This window comes from Lethenteron reissneri, chromosome 57 (genome assembly GCF_015708825.2).
Source record: "Lethenteron reissneri isolate LAM-NWPU_2019-01 chromosome 57, ASM1570882v1, whole genome shotgun sequence".
NCBI classification, from domain to species: Eukaryota; Metazoa; Chordata; class Hyperoartia; order Petromyzontiformes; family Petromyzontidae; genus Lethenteron; species Lethenteron reissneri.
In genome coordinates this window covers 3493942-3516078 of record NC_083835.1, presented here as the reverse complement: position 1 = coordinate 3516078, position 22137 = coordinate 3493942, and the positions used below count along the sequence as shown (strand labels likewise).

Below are 22137 nucleotides of genomic sequence, written 5' to 3'. Positions count from 1 at the left end.
GAGGGGGAGGGCGAGGGGGAGGGGCGGGGCTTGTAGTAGGAGGGGGCGGGGCTTGTGGGAGGGGGGCTTGTAGTAGGAGGGGGCGGGGCTTGTAGTAAGAGGGGACGGGGCTTGTAGTAGGAGGGGGCGGGCTTGTAGTAGGAGGGGGCGGGGCTTATAGGAGGGGCGGGGCTTGTAGTAGGAGGGGGCGGGGCTTAGGGGAGGTACCCTAAGGCCCCCCCCCCCCGCTGGGTTAAATGCCGCGGCTCGGGGCGTCTTTGTATGAAATGCAGAGGAGGCTTTGAGCCGCCATCCTCCGCTCCTCATACGCATCCGCACATCGTCGCCATCACCATCATCACCATCATCACGGACCCCGGACAATATCTACAGCAGCAGCAGCAGCAACAGTCGTAGCAGCAGCAGTAGCAGCAGCAACAGGAGGTGGTGGAGGTGGAGGTGGTGGTGGTGGAGGTGGTAGTGGTGGTGGTGGTGGAGGAGGTAGTTGGTGGTGGTGGTGGAGGTAGTGGCGCAGTAAAAGTTCTTTCCCGCCGCGTTGAAGTTTCGCAACAACAACGACGACGACGACCACAACCACAACTACAACAACGACCACAACCACAACAACAACAAAGTTTCGTGACGACAACAACAACAACAACAAAGTTTCACGACCTGCTGGGGGTGAGTGTGGTCACGTGACTCCCCCTCTCTCTTGTTGTGTCACTTTCGTTTCTGAGCCGCGAGGTTTCCGTCTTTGCAACAACAACAACAACAATTTTTGTTGTTGTGTTCGCGTGTGCCCTTACCGATGATGGTGGTGGTGGTGGTGATGTTGACTTCTAAATAGTGTCATCAGCAGCCTGAGTTATGCCCCGTGATGTTACTTCTAAATAGTGTCATCAGCAGCCTGAGTTATGCCCCGTGATGTTACTTCTAAATAGTGTCATCAGCAGTGTGAGTTATGCCCTGTGATGTTCTAAATAGTGTCATCAGCAGTGTGAGTTATACCTGTGATGTTCTAAATAGTGTCATCAGCAGTGTGAGTTATGCCCTGTGATGTTCTAAATAGTGTCATCAGCAGTGTGTGTTACCCTGTGATGTTCTAAATAGTGTCATCAGCAGCATGCGTTATACCCTGTGATGTTCTAAATAGTGTCATCAGCAGTGTGAGTTATACCCTGTGATGTTCTAAATAGTGTCATCAGCAGCGTGTGTTATGCCCTGTGATGTTATAAATAGTGTCATCAGCAGTGTGAGTTATACCCTGTGATGTTCTGAATAGTGTCATCAGCAGCGTGAGTTATACCTGTGATGTTCTAAATAGTGTCATCAGCAGTGTGAGTTATACCCTGTGATGTTCTAAATAGTGTCATCAGCAGTGTGAGTTATGCCCTGTGATGTTCTAAATAGTGTCATCAGCAGTGTGAGTTATGCCCTGTGATGTTCTAAATAGTGTCATCAGCAGCGGGAGTTATACCCTGTGATGTTCTAAATAGTGTCATCAGCAGTGTGAGTTATGCCCTGTGATGTTCTAAATAGTGTCATCAGCAGCGTGTGTTATGCCCTGTGATGTTCTAAATAGTGTCATCAGCAGCGTGCGTTATGCCCTGTGATGTTCTAAATAGTGTCATCAGCAGTGTGAGTTATGCCCTGTGATGTTCTAAATAGTGTCATCAGCAGCGTGAGTTATACCCTGTGATGTTCTAAATAGTGTCATCAACAGCGTGAGTTATACCCTGTGATGTTCTAAATAGTGTCATCAGCAGTGTGAGTTATACCCTGTGATGTTCTAAATAGTGTCATCAGCAGTGTGAGTTATACCCTGTGATGTTCTAAATAGTGTCATCAGCAGCGTGAGTTATACCCTGTGATGTTCTAAATAGTGTCATCAGCAGTGTGAGTTATACCCTGTGATGTTCTAAATAGTGTCATCAGCAGCGTGAGTATACCCTGTGATGTTCTAAATAGTGTCATCAGCAGCGTGCGTTATACCCTGTGATGTTCTAAATAGTGTCATCAGCAGCGTGAGTTATACCCTGTGATGTTCTAAATAGTGTCATCAGCAGCGTGAGTTATACCCTGTGATGTTCTAAATAGTGTCATCAGCAGCGTGAGTTATACCCTGTGATGTTCTAAATAGTGTCATCAGCAGCGTGCGTTATGCCCTGTGATGTTCTAAATAGTGTCATCAGCAGCGTGAGTTATACCCTGTGATGTTCTAAATAGTGTCATCAGCAGTGTGAGTTATACCCTGTGATGTTCTAAATAGTGTCATCAGCAGCGTGCGTTATGCCCTGTGATGTTCTAAATAGTGTCATCAACAGCGTGAGTTATACCCTGTGATGTTCTAAATAGTGTCATCAGCAGTGTGAGTTATACCCTGTGATGTTCTAAATAGTGTCATCAGCAGCGTGCGCTATGCCCTGTGATGTTCTAAATAGTGTCATCAGCAGTGTGCGTTATACCCTGTGATGTTCTAAATAGTGTCATCAGCAGCGTGAGTTATACCCTGTGATGTTCTAAATAGTGTCATCAGCAGCGTGCGTTATTATTATTATTTTATTATTTCCCTTCTTTTATTATTTACCTTCTACGTGACTTTACCGAAAGAACCAAGAAGGTGAATCCCTGCAGTCACGAAAGCTTTAAATCGAGGTTTAAGGGAGTTAACATTGCGCTCTTATTATTGTGTACCTTGCACGGTGTTTTTTGTTTTAAATGCCTTTTAAAAAAGTTGACAAAGTGATGAGAGAGAGATTATATTCCTGAACCCTGAAAGTTGCGCTCATGGCTGATTCAGACTATGCAACTTAAACACAAACCATCCCTTAATATTGCAACTTAAACAAAAAACCATCCCCTATATCTCCCTGCGGTTGTCTTTGTTCATTATAGAATGTGTTCTTATAAAAGTACAATATTGTTTATCAGCTGCTGACTGTTGTTTTGGTCTTGGGGTAAAGTTGCCCCGAGTTCCTCATTCATTGAAGTCCTGTGGAGGTCTTTGGGCCCTGTGTAGGTTCATGTCCATACGGTGTACAGCCGTTTCAATACGGGCAAAAAAACCAACGTGTCTTTCTTCTTGGTTCTTTCGGTAAAGTCACGTAGAAGGGAAGTAATACAATAATAAAAATAAAACATAATAAAATAATTCTCACGACGTTTCGGCCACAACGCAAGCCGTCCGTCAGGTGAAGAATGAAACACCACCAAGCTTGGAGTGTATATTTAAGCTGGGTTGGAGGGGGGAAGAAGAGCGCCTTGACAACATAATTTGCATATCAAGAGGAATTTAGCATATTTATGGGAAATGCGTAGGAGGTGGGCGGGGGGGTTTCAAAGTCATTATGCCCGTGCATTATTATGTTTTAATTTTATTTTATTACTTCCCTTCTACGTGACTTTACAGAAAGAACCAAGAAGATGAATCCCTGCAGTCACGAAAGCTTTAAATCGAAACGTGTCTTTGTGTTTCTCCCTTGTGATGGAACTTTGTAGGATGAACGTCGATATTTCTAAGGCCACACGGTTGACCAATGAGGTCTGAATTGGTCTGTAACACAAGGTAGGCACTGATAAGGGGTTGACAGGTATGGGGGAGTGTTGTGCATACCTATCAACTCGTACGGTTTTACCCGTATATATGGCTGGCGTACAGTCACTTCAATACGGGGGCACAGCACTGTAATGCGTGCCAGTTTATTTGCCTGCAACGTGAATACCATCTCACAACGATTATAATCGATTATAATCGATTACAATCACTGGGTCGACAAAAAAAATACTTTTTTTTCTGGCCTGGACTTTTGCAGCTGTTTTAGACTAATTTCAGGGTGCTGATTCCAAATCTGATCTCAGATTTGCTCTATCACATCTCATTTTTATGCTATCGGCATACCCATTTTCATTGATTTTACCCGAAATTAACTCTGTCACTTATGATTGCAAGTTGTTGCGAGTCAGTGACTGCTTTGGTGTTAAAATATGGTGCTGTATTTTTAGGATAGTGTGTTTTATAATATCATTTTATGTAGATATCCACATTTATTAATATTTTTCTTCTGCACTTTTATTGAAAATGCAATATTTGATAATCTCAAAAACCTGATGCCAGATTTGGAATCGGCACCCCAAAATTAAATTAAAACAGTTGGAATACCAGAAAAAGTGTGACCAGTAATCGTTGTGCGATGTTGTAAAATGGACCGCATTTTGCCCTCGCGCACAGATCTCTTGCCGCCTTACGGAAAAGAGTGATCTCTTTGTCTGCTGCAGTAATCATAACAATGGCGACTTGCAGTCCTCTTTAATCGATCTGCTGCTGGATGAAGAGATCCCCACACTGACCACCGCACTCGTCAGGGGTTCGGGTGGTCGGGGAAGAGTTGTATCTGTTGCACACTCGAAATGAAGGACGAGGCAAGCACATTTATTTATTGTAGTTAATATTAATCTTGTGAAGAACAGCACCGTCACTCTGTAAAATGCAACAGCGCGTGTTACACGCAGCAATTCTTCCGAGTCGCCATTAACCACGTGGCTGGTCTACACGCGCGGTATTCATTAACCCTGCCAGCCACCTACAGGCCCAACTCAGTCATCACATGCTGCTGTACACACATGCATTGATGCACTGCACAGCACATCAGGACTTTCACGGAAGGCACACTTACTCCCTTGCTGCACAAGGACATAATTAAAAGAGTGATCCATTCCTAATGTGCCATATATCATTTGCTGCTGATGTTCGCAGCGGCTGGGAATTGAACTCTGCTCGCCATTTATCACTCGACGAATTCGTCGTTTCAAACCGTGGCCTCGGAGGGTACAAAATACGGGGACTTTTCGGGCGACGACCCCTTTATTCAGAGCCCCCATGGCTTCGCCGGGTTCACGGCGCGGTGTTTGAAGTCGGACGGCGTCACGAGGTTGAACGAATTATGAAAAAGAAATCTAGTTTGGAGTTTATTTTGTTTTAACCGTGTGATAACTTTGAACCTCTCTCTCGTTCCGAGACGTTTGCAAGTTGCAGGGTGTGGGTGGGTGCATGTTCCCGGTCACCGCCGAATCTCGGAACGTGCAAGCGGCGCAGCGTAACATTTTATTTAGAGAGGCCGCAGAGAACCGTAGCGACATGCACGTCGCACTCTACGGAAGCTGGCTCCAAACTGTGCCACGCGCCCTGTCGCGTGACCCTTGCGGGAGCCACGGTACCGATAAAGTGATTTGTTTTTTGTTCCGATGACGTTACACCACGTACCACGTACATACGTCATCGGAAAGGGAAAGGATTAAAAGGGCCGGCGTTAAATCTGGTTTGCTAGCGCGACCTGGGGCACCAACGCCTCCAATTTTACCACGGTCGGCTACGTACGGCGCGAAAAGAAGTTCAACGTGGAAGAAAAAAAAGTACGGGGCGAAGAGAATTCGGGGAAGAAACTGAGAAATAATAATTGGCGTTTATCCTTTGTGGCAATAAAACAGGAGTTGTGTTAAGATGTTCAAACACCAAGTGCATCCCTTTTGCAATGAATAAAGTAACTGCATTAATATTCTTAGGTTTTTTCGGTAAAGTCACGTAGGTAAAACATTAAATGAATAAAAGTCAAATAAAATAAAAATCACGACGTTTCGGAGGCAACACAAGCTTCCGTCTTCAGGTGGAACCGTCACAGCCACGACAGCTGTAAAAAAATAATAAAAATATTAAACAATAACATTCTCACGACGTTTTGACTGCTTGTGTTGCAGGCGAAACGTCGTGAGAATATTATCGTTTTATATTTTTATTATTTCCCTTCTACGAGACTTTACCGAAAGAGCCAAGAATATAAAGCTGTACACAATTTTTTTTTATTTATCCAGGTTAGGCCGACCTGAGCTAATGTAGCTATTTTCAGAAGCGACCTGACCACAAATGAAAGCTCAACGGAGTGGCGATATCGCGTGGAGATTTATATCAGCCAAAATACTCTGCATACACACGCCGATTCTAATGTGGAGGGAAAAAACCAGATGACCCGGAGAAAAATACACTCGACCACGGGGAGATAGAATGTGCAAACAGGGGTCGGGATCGAACCAACGACATCCTGTACACCAGGCGAGGTAGTTAACATCGCATAGCCATCGTGATGATGAGAGAGACGTGCAAACTACAAATATACAGCAGCAGGGGTCAGGATCGAACCCACGACCTCCTGTATTCCAGGCGAGGTAGTTAACATCTCATAGCCACCGTGATGATGATGAGAGAGAGAGAGATGCGCAAACTACAAATATACAGCAGCAGGCGTCAGGGTCAGGATCGAACCCACGACCTCCTGTACACCAGGCGAGGTAGTTAACATCTCCTGGCCACCGTGATGCCGATGAGAGAGAGAGAGAGACACGCAAACTCCAAATCGACAGCAGCAGGCGTCAGGGTCAGGATCGAACCCACGACCTCCTGTAAACCAGGCGAGGGTAGTTAACATATCATAGCCACCTGTGATGATGGACGAGGAGAGAGACACGCAAACTACCAAATATACAGCAGCAGGCTCAGGGTCAGGATTGAACCCACGACCTCTGTACAACCAGGCGAGGTAGTTAACATCTCCTAGCCCACCGTTGATGATGACGAGAGAGACCACGCAAACTCCAATATACAGCAGGCAGGCGTCAGGGTCGGTATCGATACCCACGACCTCCTGCATACCAGGCGAGGTAGTTAATCATCTCCTCGCCACCATGATGAGATAGAGGGAGAGAGGACACGCCAAACTACATATACAGGCATCAGGCGTCAGGAGTCAGGATGCGAACCCACGACCCCTGTACACAGGCGAGTAGTTAACATCTACAAATATACAGCAGCAGGCGTCAGGGTCAGGATTGAACCCACGACCTCTTGTACACCAGGCGAGGTAGTTAACATCTCCTAGCCACCGTGATGATGAGAGAGAGACACGCAAACTCCAAATATACAGCAGCAGGCGTCAGGGTCGGTATCGATACCCACGACCTCCTGCATACCAGGCGAGGTAGTTAACATCTCCTCGCCACCATGATGAGAGAGGGAGAGAGACACGCAAACTACAAATATACAGCATCAGGCGTCAGGGTCAGGATCGAACCCACGACCTCCTGTACACCAGGCGAGGTAGTTAACATCTCCTAGCCACCGTGATGAGAGAGAGGGGGAGAGACACGCAAACTACAAATATACAGCAGCAGGCGTCAGGGTCAGGATCGAACCCACGACCTCCTGTACACCAGGCGAGGTAGTTAACATCTCATCGTCACCGTGATGATGAGAGCAAGAGAGACACGCAAACTCCAAATATACAGCAGCAGGCGTCAGGGTCAGGATCAAATCCACGACCTCCTGTACACCAGGCGAGGTAGTTAACATCTCATAGCCACCGTGATGATGAGAGAGAGAGAGAGAGACACGCAAACTCCAAATATACAGCAGCAGGCGTCAGGGTCAGGATCAAATCCACGACCTCCTGTACACCAGGCGAGGTAGTTAACATCTCCCCACTGTGGCACGGTGGCCCTGTGGCTCTATCAACACAGCCAGAACCACCACAACCACCACCACCATCCGTTGTGACGTGCGAGGTGACACTTTTTTTGTCTGTTTTTTTAACACGGATCAAAGGTCACACGCATGGCTTGTACACGTGAGTAGCTGCTGCTGCTGCTGCTGCGCATAGACATTGTAAAAACTCTACACCGTTGGCTCTTGCGCTGGTCCAGACCGGGTGGCTTAGCAGCTTGGCTGTCGCGGGCTCCGGTGCCAAGGATCGTGGTTGAGTGTGGTGTGGCCTGGGCACTTATTCTGGCCGATGGGCCATTTGCAAACCCCGATGGCTGCACTTGTTCTGCACGGAGACACCCTGCATGTCACCGGGTCGGTGGCGAAAGCTTTCGAGTGTGCAGGCAGTTAAACTGCACCGGGGGGGCTCGCAGGTCGGAGTGACGCAGACGCCGGGGGGAGGAGGGAGCGGGGGGGGGGGTTCTGGGGGGGTTCCGGGGGGCATTGAATTCCTTGCGCCGAGACCCATGCCACCACACCGCTGCGCACACAGGCCGCATCGCAGAAAGGTCTCCGTCGCCGAGGGGCCTTCTGTCCCATCGGGGAACGAAGAGGATTAACTGACGACATCGCCCGGGGCGCAGACGCAGATCCTCCGGACAAAGGCCCGTGTGCCGCCATGTCCCCGTTGATAGACCGCGCGGTCAGGCCGCAGCGCGGTCGGCTGACGGACGGTGTGACCCGGGACCCGTGTGTATTGTGCACCGGGGTGTCGTGCGGACGTCGCGCGCTTGGCAGTGGCTGCAGCCGAGGCGGAGAAACCGGCTCGTTCGCAAACAAAGATTTAGGCAAAAAATGAAGGAAGGAAAAACTTTACGCCACACTTACCGCACGCACCGACTCGCCCCCCCCACCCCCCCCATCTGCGCCGGTTTTGACACGGGTACTAAAGTCCTCGCAGCTACATCGCATCGGGTCTCGTTGGATCTCGGAAGCCAAGCGGGTTGCAGCCCGGAGGATGATGCCTGCTTTATGTGGCATCACGGTGGTGATAAATGTCCAACGACCTCGCCAGGTATACGGGAGGTCGTGGGTTTGATCCGCGACCCTCACGCCGTGTAGCCTGCACGGACTGTTGGGGCCGGTGCTGTTAGCGAGCGCCTATTAAGGCCTGCACGAGGAGGTGGAGGTGTACGGGTTGCCACCTGTTCGTTTCTCTACTTGTGGTGCAGCAGAACTGCAGCAATCGCATTGGTCAATGTGGGTCAAGTAGATTGCGCATCATCCTGGAGGATAGTCCCTCAATCCGTGGTGCCTTGCGGACTACCACAACAACAACCGCCATTCGCCACTAAGTGGCGGTGACGTCACCACGACGCTTGTGCCAGGCCATGTGCACCTTGAGGCTACCACGTGAAGTGTCGAACGCCCGCTGGCAGGAGGTCACGGGGCAGACCCAGGTGCCACGGGTCGACTGACTGAGATGACCGAAATGACTGGCTGATGCACCACCTGTGCCCCCTACTGTGCCAACTTGCTGTGCTTTAGCCACCCGGCGCTCCGCTCGTTGTTGTGAGCATCGCTCCTCCGCCCTCCATTGTTGTTGGAGGGCGACTGCTTCCAACTGCCCAGTAGCGTCCTTCACGAGCCTCCTCCACAGAGGCCGATCTTGACACCGCTGGTACGAGTCATCGACAAATCCACTCGGACTACCACACGCACACACACAAAGATCCCCCGTGTAGCCTTAACAGACTCGGGGCAAGTGCTGTTAGCGAGTAGCACCTGTGAAGGCTGGCACGGCACACGAGGGGTGTGGGAGGCTAACGCCACGCCCGTCCGCCTTTGTCTCCCGAGTGGCGATGTTTACACACTACACCAGGTACTCGTTTAAGGCCGAGTGGACCTAGGGGAAGAGGCCCAGGAGAGTTTCAGATAATCGTAACCGGTGTCGACCGGGAATCGAACTCGGGTCGCCGCCTTCGTAGTGAAGTGCGCTAACCTCTGCGCCCATCGCGCTCCCCACACGCGCACACACACACACACATGCACGCACACACACACACACACTCGCACACACACGCAGTCTCTTTATCCTCAAATGCACTTTGCGTTGCCGTGTGGTCGGCTGGGCTGTGCACACTTGGCCCCGTGGAACATGAAGCGTACAAACACGTGCCTGGAGATTGTGCCCCCGTGTTGTTTCCAGGATGTGGCTCTTTGAAGGAGTGGCCCCGGGTCCTTTGACCCTCCGCTGCTCGTGTGGAGAGGGCCTCTCGTGGCCCGGGCAGACACTCGTCGTTTCGGCCCGTTTCACCGGATTTTGCCGACGGCCACGTTTGCCGCTGCCACCGCTTTCCCTCGACCCAAGGCCGGTGCCTGTTGGGGGAAGAAAATAACAAAAAAATTACAAACAAATTACCAAAAAAATAATTACAAAAAAAATGACAATTTGTAGCGGCCTGAGAGGACGCGGTGCTCTGGCCCCTGGGTGATCGGCAGGACATCCGCCATGGTGGCTCGGAGATGTTGACTTCCTCGCCTGGTATGCAGGAGGTCGTGGGTTGGATCCCGACCCTGGCGCCAGCTGCTGTATATTTTTAGTTTTCGTGTCTCTCTCCCTCTCCCCGTGGTCGCGTGGATTTTTCTCGGGGTCCTGCGGTTTTTCCCCTCCACATTCCGAATCGACGTCATGCGTTTTAGAGTCTTTGGCCCCTGCAAAAAATTTCCACCTGACGATAAGCCGCGTTTTGTTGAGCTATCGTTGGTGATGGCCAGGTCGCTTACCTGTAAAAGAAAAAAAATTGTGTGTTTTTTTTTTAAATAGTTTATTTCCATTTTTATGAGCGCACAGTTGGTGGGGGGGGTGGGGGGATTTAAAATTTGGGACTCCCACGGGGGGGCCACTTTGAGCGTTCGTTTGCTCGGCTGCGACGGAGCGATGGCCGTGCATGTTCGGTGCTAATGCCGTACCTTTATTATTATTCAGAGTCAACCCTCAAACAGGATGTGAACTCGCAACCTTTTTGATTGCAAGCCGCTCGCTCCCACCACTGCGCCATCTGGCCCGGTGATGCTTTGTCCTTGAGTGGTGCATTATTACCACCATCATCATCATCTCCACCACCACCACTGCCACCAGGACCTCTCAATGTCCCCGGAAGCCCTACAGATGTCCAATGATAGCAGCTGCCTCAAAACAGAGGGCGGCGATCCTGGGTGTACGTGTGTACGGGTGTACGTGTGTACGTGTGTACGGGTGTACGTGTGTACGTGTGTACGGGTGTACGTACGTATGTTGAATTTCTTTTGCACCGCACGTAACCAACCGTGCGAATCGGAGGGTGAGGCAGGACCGGTGTAAAATAAGCCCTAGCCCCTGTCTCTTGACGAAACCGGACAAAATAAGGTAGTTTACCCGGCACCTAGCCACAAGTGATGCCTAGTGGTCCTGCTGGTTTGTGGTGGTGGTGCGTGTGGTGGCCCTGCGGGTTTGTGGTGGTGCGTGCGGTGACCCTGAAGGGTTTGTGGTGGTGCGTGCGGTGACCCTGTGGGTTTGTGGTGGTGCGTGCGGTTACCCTGCGGGTTTGGTGGTGCGTGTGGTTACCCTGTGGGTTTGTGGTGGTGCGTGTGGTTACCCTGCGGGTTTGGTGGTGCGTGTGGTTACCCTGTGGGTTTGTGGTGGTACGTGCTGTGGCCCTGAGGGTTTGTGGTGATGCGTGCGGTGGCAGCTGCTGCCAGGCAGTAAACTTAGCCTTGGCCTTGACGTGCTCGCGTCCCCAGGTAACGCCCCGTCGTCCGGTTGGCAGCGAAGAGAGCGCCAGCAGTGAGTTGCGGTATCGCCCATTCACGAAGTGGATTCTTCAGCCACGTGCGGCGGCTTCCAAGCGCGTTCGGGCCACCGTTCTTCATTAGCAAGGCTCAGCGGGCCACCAGCTGCCTGCCCCTTGGTGGCATTTAGCGCAGCCCCTGACGTGTGCCCCCCCTCCCCGACAATACGCAAAATATGACCACCCCCCCCCCCTTACAGCTGCATCACAGCGGATCCTGTCAGATCTCGAAAGCTAAGCAGGTTGCAAAGCCCGGAGATGATGCTTGCTTGGAGCTCCATCTAGAGTGGCACCACGGTGGCTGGGGGATGTTAACTACCTCGCCTGGTATACAGGAGTTCGTGGGTTCGATCCCGACCCTGATGCCACGGTGGCTAGGAGATGTTAACTACCTCGCCTCGTATGCAGGAGGTCGTGGGTTCGATCCCTGGACCCTGACGGCACGGTGGCTAGGAGATGTTGACTACCTCGCCTGGTAATCAGGAGGTCGTGGGTTCGACGTTTACTGTACATTTGGAGTGTGTGTGTCTCCCCGTGGTCGCGTGAATTTTCTCCGGGTCCTCCGCTTTTTTTCCCCCCCTCCACATTTAGAATCGACGTCACGCGTTCAAAGTATTTGGCTGCAATAAATTTCCACGTTGACGCTAAGCCCACTTCGTTGAGCTGTCATTTGCGTTTTCCAGGTCGCTACCGTTAAAATAGGCTACTTAGCTCAGTTGGGGAGGCCCTTACCTGGTAATTATTAAAAAAAAAAATTCGTTTCGAGTCCCTTCCACCTTCAGAGGAAGTGTTGAGTGAGCAATCGCTTACCCCCTGTTATTTGACTGCTTTTTGAACGAGACCTGCCGACCAACCCGTTTCGTACATTTTATTTGCACTCTATAAAAAATTAACCCGTAAAAACAACGTTTTTCACTATAAATCCTTTATATGCGTGGCATCGGTTTTATTTTATTATTCATTTCAGTTTTTCTTGAGTAAGAGTTTCATTTTTATCACATTGGTATTTTAAATTAAATATGACATATTTTTTTTCCTAAAAAGTGGAAAATTTAGGAAATTTTTTTCACGAAAATAAATTGTCACGCACAACGAGTCTGTGTGCAAAATGTCAGCTCGATTGGATCACGGGAAGTGGGTTAAAAAACGACCGAAAGATTTGCACGGTCGTAAGCGTGCAAGCAAGCAAGCAAGTGAACTTAATATAAAGGATTTAAAAATGAGCAGCAGCCTCCGCGAGAGAGCCTCACGTGGCATTGAACTAAAAACGAAACAATTTATTTAAAAATGTGACCAGGTACGGGCCCACATGGAGCGATACAGTAGAACCCCTCTTAATGACCACCGCTGTTAACGACTAATCGCTTAACGACGGGCCTCCATAGAGCCCAATGTGTAGTGTAGAGTAGTGTAGTGTATAGCGTAGTGTATAGTAGTGTAGTGCCTTTAGAACCCAATGTGTAGTGTATGGTAGTGTAGTGCGTCCATAGAGCCCAATGTGTAGTGTATAGTAGTGTATAGTGTAGTGTATGGTAGTGTAGTGCCTCCATAGAGCCCAATGTGTAGTGTATAGTAGTGTATAGTGTAGTGTATGGTAGTGTAGTGCCTCTAGAGCCCAATGTGTAGTGTATATTAGTGTAGTGTATAGTGTAGTGTATAGTGGTGTAGTGCCTCCATAGAGCCCACTGTGTTCGGTTACCGACCATTCTCCTGTTAACAACGGGCTGTTGTGGGTACAGTAAATTTTTATTGATGAATCGATTAACCACGTTTGTTTTAATATTATGTGTCTATAATGTTGTCAGTATCTTTTCATATTAATATCCGTTGTTTAACTATGATAAAGTACGTTTTGTGGGTGAAAAAGGGTAAACTTTTCGATGCTATCGGAACGAATCGAGCCTTTTGAACGTGTATTTGCCATACTCGCTTAACGACCAGATCGCTTAACGACCGGTCCCGTGTAACCAATTACCGTCGTGAAGAAGAGTGGTTCTACTGCATAGTTCGAATCCTTAACTTCAAATCCTAAACGCCCCGAAGCCTCGTGATTGTCCCAAAGGTGCAATCCCGGCGCTTCGTCTGTCAGGTGGCGCCACCGCTCCCATCTTCATCTGGCATTGCCGGGACCAATTTGGGGGTCCTCCATCGCCGCAATCAAGAGGTTTGTGTGGGTTGGACCGCGTGAACGTGAATGTTGTGTGTCGCTAAGCCCGCCACCGTCACCCGACGCGGCCGGTTTCGTAAGGGCTTGTCACGTAAATAAAACGTGGCGGGTTTAACGACACGCTTTTAAATGTACGCGATCTAACCAGTAAACCTCTTATGGGTAATTGGCCGCAAAAGCCTACGTGTTAAACTGATATTGGGGTCTTCTGTGGATTTTTTTAGGCTTAGGTGAAAGGTCAAATATCATATAATCACCATTTATTATCATTGACGCACACACACACGTGCGTGTCGACCTTGTCAAAATGAGCCCCCTCTCCACTCTGTTGAATATTCACCAAAGTTAGTGCCCGCACCGACTGACCGCTGAACAAATAAATTGCACCGTGCGGGGATTTCAACTCAGGTTTGAAGTGTCAATGGGGGGAGGGGGGGGGCTTTATCAGGAACGCTTGTGTTGTGATCGAAACGTTGTAGTTTTTTTTATTTGAACCTATCTACGTGACTTTACCGAAAGACCCAAAGAATATCACTTCGACAATATTAAGTTCTAGAGATGTAAATTGGGGTCACAAGATATCTGGACCCCCCACCTCACCCCCCGGCTGAACTGGCTAAATGGGACTATCCGTGTAACAAATGCAACGTACTGCTCAAACTCTTTGTAAACGCCACGTTTTGGATACGGAGCCAGTTGCACCGTGCGAGGATTTCAACTCGGGTTCAAAGCGTCAATGCACGGGGGGGGGACATGGCCAATGTCCGTCTGTGTCGGCTTTCATAGCTCTCGCAGACGGTCCGCTCAAACTCGGATGAACATCTAAAATAACAATAAGAATACCATCGTAATACGAACCATTTAAATATCGCTCAAAGTACACACCTTGCTAGAGTTATCAGTGTTGCGTTCTTATCGGAGATTTAGCGAACAGGAAACCCAACCACCGTGGATCTACAGCTTCCCCCCAAAACTCGGTGGCAGACGCCAAACGGCGTCCGCCGTGAAACCTCCTTGCCCGGTGGTGCGGTATTGGCAGTGGTGTCCAAACACAAAGTTGTGGCCCTTCCTCATGGTGACGGCCCTCATCGCCAGAGGTCGCAAATGGGTTTTGATTCCGTACCCGGCCGTACCCGTACCCTACCCGTACCCGGCCGGGTACGGGTAGGGTACGGGTATCGGGTACCTGATTGCGACCTCTGGGATGAAGCCATGTTGTAGGCGCGGGTAGGTTGATTCTAGCAACTTGAATTGTGAGAAGAGACAAGACGTTGGGAAATGAGTGACAAACGGTTACTCACCAGTGACTCACGGTCTACCCGTATCCGTACCCGGCCGCACCAGGGTCGCAAACGGGTACCCGTACCCGGCCGGGTACGGGTAGCCGGGTATCGGGTAGGGTACGGGTATCGGGTACCCGATTGCGACCTCTGCTCATCGCTGTTGCCGATCTCCGAAGCTTGCGAGCCACCCAGCGGCTCCGCTGCCTGCCCTGCTGTGCGGAGCTTTTGATGCGGGCGACCCCGCATGCCAGCTGTCTGATAAACGATACCTGGCATCGATGCCCTTATCCTCCCCCACCCATCCCCACTGCACCCGATGCGTTGGGTGTCTCGCCAAGAATGGGCCGCGTAGGATTCACAGAGGCTCGTGTCTCGCAACGGGGGTTTTTTTTTGTTTTTTGCGGCAGCTATTTATTAATTTACTATTCCATTATACGACGCTGTGTTTTTATTGTACAGGGCAAGGTCCACTTGAGTTACGTAGCTCTTTTTTCGGAAGCGAGCCGGCTACCGCAAATGATGTCTCCACGAAGTGGCTTACCATCGCGTGGAAATTTATAGTAGTAGGGGTGGAAAAAAGTGGAGAGAAATTCCAGGTACGAAGGCGTCGTGTGCATCGGCCTGTTGATGACGATCTGATGCCGTTGATGGTTTCTGCCAGCCGTGTTCTCGAGGAGGAGGAATGTCAAAGCCAAAGGCGGTGGTGCTTTGACGACGCTCGGGTCTCCGATCAGGAGGTGTTTATATTGTGGGGGTCCGCGTCGTTCCACTCTGTTCATGCGGCGGCGGCAGCAGCAGCAGCGACGGCAGCGGCAGCGGCGGTCTTCCAGGTTCCGGGTTGGTGACTGCGGTGCGATCCCAGAAAGAGGATTATGGGGGGACTTGTGAGTCGGAAGCTAGGGGCACAGCCGTCGTGGTCTTCGTTTAACGGGCGGCGTGTCGGGCAGCGTGCTCTTCATTCACAAGGCCCCGCGGGTCACTGGCGGCCCCCTGGTGGCCATTTAGTGCGGCCCCCCCGACAATACACAGAGTGACAACACCCCCCCCCTCCCCAGCTGCATCATCGTCGTTGTTCGGCTGCCGTCGTACCCCCCCAATGTTGTTTCAAATGTGTTGCTGCGGCCCTCGCGCTACGGATGATGATGTCTCGTCAGCGAAAGTGCCCCCCCGCCCCCGCCCCCCCGAAGAAGACCGGCGTTAAGGTGTCAGAAGATTCCCCGCTAGATATGAAATCTGGTCGCGGGTGTCGCCTTGGCCATTGCGCGAGACGGACGGGGGGGATCGACACCAATGTGTGCCCGCTCTTTGGTCTCTGTCTGCCCGTGCGTGGGCAATGCCACTGAATGAGCAAACTGGTTCCTCTCTCCGTTCGGCCGTGCTTGGTCCCTCCGCTGAAAGGAGCGCCGCTGATTGTGGGGGGCCCAACGTGGGAGGTTTTTTTTCGTAAAAAAAAAACAACGATGATACTGGAGCCCTGTGAAACGTTTGCAGGGGAGGGAGGGTGGTGCTGGGAGGAATGAGAAAGTATAAAAGTCGTGCCCATCTTGGCGAAGACAAAGACCGCGCTTGTCAGGCGGAAGTCCCGCGTTTCTTTTTGCCGGTAACAATTGGCGCGTTGTCCCCGCGCGTGCGTTTCAGGTGAACGCAGGGAGAAAGGTTTTTCTTGGAAAGCATCTCCCCAACACCCGCCCCCCCTCCATCTCCTCCCGCCTGTGCTGCCATGTTCTTGTACGCACGTGCGTTGAACTTCTTTCGCACCGTACGTAGCCGGCTGTGCCGATCGGACGTGATGGTGATGTACGTACGTTGAAATTCTTCCGCACCGTACTTGGCCAACCGTGCTAATCGGACGTGCGGATTCGCACGGTTGGCTCCTGCTGGGTGGACAAATGTGTTGGGGAGGGGGGGGTTAAAGTGCGGGGACGAGAGCGACGGTTGGCACGTCGCAGATTTTTTGCGCAGGCGACGTTCAAACGCCGTCGACGGAGCGACGGGCGCGCACGCCGGGAACGCCAAATTCACGCGTGGCGGCAACCGCCGGCGGGGGAGTGACGCCTCGGCTGAGTTCTACGCAAAGTTGCCGATGAGCGACGGCGCAGCGTCGAACGTGCGGCAAGTCGACGGGAGTGGTTCGCCGTTTTACGTTGCCATCAACAGCCGGGGAAATAGTTTGTTGAGTTCGGCCTACGAGCTAAATGTGCCGACGGTAGCCGCCCGCAGTTCCCCGTGGCCTCGGAGGGAGGGCCGGGAGGGCCGGGAGGGCCCCCCCCCCCAGGAGGGCCCCCCCCCCCAGGAGGCCCCCCCCACCTCTCGTCTGAGCCAAGAGTCGTTGAGGCGCTACGGGGGTGGTCGGCGGGGCGGGCAGGGACTGCCACTCTGCGCCACAGTCGATTGTTTGAAGGTCTCCGTCTGACTGGCGTTCTCCGAGACTTAATTACATCATTGCCTAAGTGTGGGCCCCCCCCTCCTCCCCACCCCCCGCACACCTCCCCCCCCCCCCCCCCCAATTTAATCCGCTGCCTCCGTCGCCAGCAACCGGCGTTTTTTTTTCTTCCAATCACGTTGCCCCCCCCCTACCAAGCAAAGACAAAGATCCCCCGTACAGCCTTTAACAGGCTGTTGGAGCAAGGGCTGTTAGGCGCTAGCGCCTTGTGAAGGCGAGTCCTGCGGCGCACGAGGCGGTGGGCGGCCAGCGCCGCGCCCCCAGCGACGTTCGCGCTTCGCACCGGGTGCTCGATTTTGAGGCCGAGTCGACCTAGGGGGAGTCCCAAGGCCGTTTCGGATAATCGCCGACGGTGTTGGCGGTCCGTGAGCGGGCCGCCAACGTGTTCCCAACGCCATCACCGCCCCTCCCCATCGGCAATGGCCACGCATGGTGAAGTATGGTCGAACACCCCCCCCCCCCCTCGCCCCCGCGCGGCCCGATACGACCTGGATCGACCGAGGGATGTAAACGATTGAAGGTTTAAGGATTCGGACGTAGCGGGGGGAGCCAGCCTCTTCCAGCCGAAAGAGAACGCACAAAAAGTGGCGATAGCGGCTCATTCCATGGTGTACGCAATTCCGCTGTAGGGCAGAGGTCGAAACCGGGTACCCGATACCCGTACCCTACCCGACCGGGTACGGGTACCGTTTGCGACCCTGGTGCGGCCGGGTACAGGTACGGGTAGACCGTGAGTCACTGGTGAGTAACTGTTTGTCACTCATTTCCCAACGTCTTGTCTCTTCACAATTCAAGTTCCTAGAATCACCCCACCCGCGCCTATAACATGGCTTCATCCCAGAGGTCGCAATCATGTACCCGATACCCGTACCCGGCTGGGTACGGGGGTAGGGTACGGGTACGACCGGGTACGGGTACCCGTTTGCGACCCTGGTGTGGCCGGGTACGGGTAAGGAATCAAAACCCGTTTGCGACCTCTGCTGTAGGGTCGGGACAAATGAATCCTCACGCGCGCTGCCTCTCCTCGGGTGCGACACCGCGTTTTGTGCATCCTGCGTCATCGAACGCCCCGGCCTCGTAACCGGTGCGGTCCTATTACTTCACCATCGTTGCAGTCGCGTCGATTCATTCATTTTCTTGTCGTACCAAAATTATTTCGTGATTATACTTCGTTGTGGTTTTTTTGCCCCTTTTTTGTCGTTGTTTCGGGTTTTTCTTGGTGAAGAGACGCGTCTACGTCTCGGTGGGTTTGTCTCGGTGGGTTTGTCTCGCGCTCCGTTAATTGCCGTTTGTAAAAAACACAATCGCCACGTGGGCGATTGCGTAACAAGTGAGTTAATGGGGCGAACTAAACTTGTACAGGTGAGGTGGAAGAAAAACCGAGGAACAACAATGCAAACGAGAAACAACAAAGCAAACCATAAACAACAATACAAACACGATGAGCAACAATAGAAACACGAGAAATAGCAATACAAAAACGAGAAAAAAAGAATCAATAATTCAATTAAATTGCAACGCTCAAGCCACTGGGATTCACCGAGCAATGCATGGCGAGTTTAGAATCTCTTACCCACCCCCCCCCCCCCCCAGGGAGGGCATCCGTGCGAGTCGACGGTCGCGGCTCTGTTACTGCGTGCAGCTCGCGATTTATAAAAGATATTTAATTCCGTTGCTGCCCGCGATGGCGGTGGCGGCGGCGGCGGCAAGCGGTGATTATGGTTGATTATGGCTGTGACGAGGGGGCTTCAGGATAGAGAGCGAGAGAGAGCGAGCGAGAGTTTGAGTGGTTTCGCGACTCCTCCGGTGTTGAAGGAGCGTGGACTACGCTGGGTTGACACCACACGGCCCCACAGCTTGGGGTTGCAAGGCCACGGGTCGCATGCTGTGGCTTTGCGAGTTTAACACGTAGGCTTTCGCGACCAATATTATTCATAATCAACGTTTTTGGCGAATTGCCCGATGATGCTGGATGCAATTACCAGCGAAACTTCGTACTCAAATTGTAAATTGTTGTGGTTTCACGCTTCAACACACCGGTGGGCTAAAGCAGTGAACTATTTGTCTTTTGTCAACGTGACACTTTTTTTTTTACTGATTGGCCGTGTCGGGTGGTGGAGGGTTACGACACATTTAAAATTTTTACTGGCAAATGAGGTTCCAATGGTGTAAATGCTTACCCTGAGCTCTCATACTCTGATGGTGCATTGTCTTTGAGTTGTGCGCCTTTTGGCGTCATCTGGTCCAACACCATGTGAGACTAGGCTCTAAGGAAAGCTGTCTCGGGTGTGGACCAATCAACTTCAAGGACAGTGCATACATTATCAGAGTTATGTTTTTTGTTTGCATTATGACTGCAGGTATTGTGGTCTATGCAAACATGATTCCTTGTAAAAAAAGGTGTCAGTTTTGTTGCCAGATAGAAGGGTTAAAAAAACAATTATCAAAGTTGTTATGCCTGATAATATAAAAACACACCTGTATCGTGGCTGATATTGGTGGTGAAAGCCCGACGCGTTAGACTTCCTCTCCCGCTCTGCCCGTCGTCACCAAGACGGCATCGCCACCTCTTCTAAACGCGCGTCTGGCAACGCCGCGATCCACCAAACTCCAAACCGAAGGCGCCCGCACCAAGATGCACCCACGGTGACGTCGTTGGAGGAGTGGGGGGTTAGCCCCCCCCCCCCCGCCGCCGGCCCCCGCCGTGGCTGTGTTGACTCTTCCCATGGGAGTCTGGGTTCACACGCGGTGGTGCCCCTAAATCAAGCCACGCTTGTTCCTCGAGTGGCTGTTGTTAATGGGTCGGGGGAGTGGCGGTGGGAGTGGGGGGCAGGGGGTGGCGGTGGGAGGGGGGGGCAGGGGGTGGCGGTGGGAGGGGGGCAGGGGGTGGCGGTGGGAGGGGGGCAGGGGGTGGCGGTGGGGGGGGGGGCAGGGGGTGGCGGTGGGAGGGGGGGGCAGGGGGGTGGCGGTGGGAGGGGGGCAGTGGGGGCAGCAGTGGGGGGGGGGGGGGGTAGGCACTCGGAGCTCCGTGTCGTTGTTCCGGCTGCCACTTGTCGTGACAATTCACGCGCAAAGGTGTTGGGGATTTGCGGGTGGGGGAGGGAGGGGGGTGGAACAATTCCATGGAACACGGTGGGGCAATGCCCCTCCCGCAAACACGCACCTTTGTAAATACAATGTGAGCATATTACAGATGTACTGTCGACATAAATGTCGTTGCTTTTATTTCAAAAACCTCAACCGAATTTAGATTTTGACATGACGTAGGGCTTCACACCGACCAACGTGTTCGTGGTTCAATAATGCGTTTTTATTTATTACAGATGTACTGTCGACATAAATGTCGTTGCTTTTATTTCAAAAACCTCAACCGAATTTAGATTTTGACATGACGTAGGGCTTCACACCGACCAACGTGTTCGTGGTTCAATAATGCGTTTTTATTTTTGCGTGGGGCGCAATGAAGGTGGGCAACCGGGGCATCTCCATCCACAATGGGATGGAATGAGATTAATAATAATTAAAATTCATGAAGCGCGCTTAAGCGATCGTTCTTGGGAGCGCGAGAGGCCCGGTTTCCCACCTCTCTCCCCACCCCGCCCCCCACCCCCTACCCCATAGATTCTCGCTAAAAATACCGATTATCGGCTCGTGATGTCCAGCAATATTTTTTTTAAGTAATACATGTGTGTCACCAATCTAATGTGTCTATAGCCCAGGTCAGGTTCAGCTTTCAATGAGCACTGGGGAGCCAAATGCGGCCGGGGCGTGGTGCTGGCCACCCACCCCCTCGTGTGCCGTTCCGGCCTTTATAGGTGCTCGCTAACAGCACTTGCCCCAACAGTCTGTTAAGGCTACACGGGGGATCTTTGTCTTTGTCCTGTTTGCAGGAGCGGTCGTGTAGTGGGTCGGCGCGCTGCGCAACGAACACTGCCACTTGGGGTTCGATTCCCGCTCGCGGCTGCCAACACCGGTGACGATTATCTGAACCGGTTCTGGGCCTCCCCTAGGTCGACTCGGCCTCAAACGAGTACCCGGCGTGGTGCGGCCGACCGTGGCGCTGGCGGCCTTCATAGGTGTCACTCTCCAACAACAGCAGCAGTGCTTGCTACACGGGGGACCTTTGTCTGTGTCTTTGTTGCGTGCGTGCAGGAGAGCCGGGGGCCTCGATGAATGTCTCGGTGGGTGGCGATGAGTGAGCAGCACCACCGCGATGGGCCCTCGCTCCTGAACGGAGACGTCCCCATGATCCCCCTCATTCCCGCCGGAGATGGCTCCCAGCAGGTATGACGTGCGCATCCAGTGGCGTGTGTAGTAATCTGTGTGTGTGTAGTAATAATGTGTGTGTGTATAATAATGTGTGTGTGTGTGTATAGTCTGATGGCGATGATGTCGTATGGCCAATGTGGAGCAACTCGGGGAGAGATTCCGTTAAGCAATTTTTAGCCAATCGATTCGTTTGTCCGAGGTGGAGAATTGCAGGTACACTTGCCCGCCTGTACAGCCACACCAATCCACCCTAACCCACTCGCCCACCCACACCCTAACCCAGCCTATCCCACTCACCCACCCACACCAATCAACCCTAACCCACTCACCCACCCACACCCTAACCCAGCCTAATCCACTCACTCACCCACCCACACCAACCCACCCTAACCCACTCACCCACCCACACCCTAACCCCCCCTATCCTACTCGCCCACCCACACCAACCCACCCTAACCCACCCACACCCTAACCCACCCATCCCACTCGCCCACCCACACCAACCCACCCTAACCCACCCTACCACAGCCACACCCTAACCCACCTCCACATGTATATTGAGTGGCAGTGCGAGGTTCTTTTCCGCCGCGTGGTTTTGGAGTTCGTGGCCGTGGTGGCGCACAGCAACCGGGAGGGGG

The 22137-nt window shown here is 52.0% G+C and overlaps 1 protein-coding gene across 1 annotated transcript in view; it reads left to right on the top strand.

Moving 5' to 3' along the window:
- The first annotated feature begins 477 nt into the window (after positions 1-477).
- The window catches only part of LOC133357258 (fibronectin type-III domain-containing protein 3a-like), a 150657-nt gene continuing 128997 nt past the window's right edge, over positions 478-22137 (top strand). Inside the window, 2 exon segments of the mRNA XM_061575112.1 lie at positions 478-663; positions 21383-21514. Of these exon segments, the coding sequence (XP_061431096.1) occupies positions 21404-21514 (111 nt within the window). The 5' untranslated portion in view covers positions 478-663; positions 21383-21403.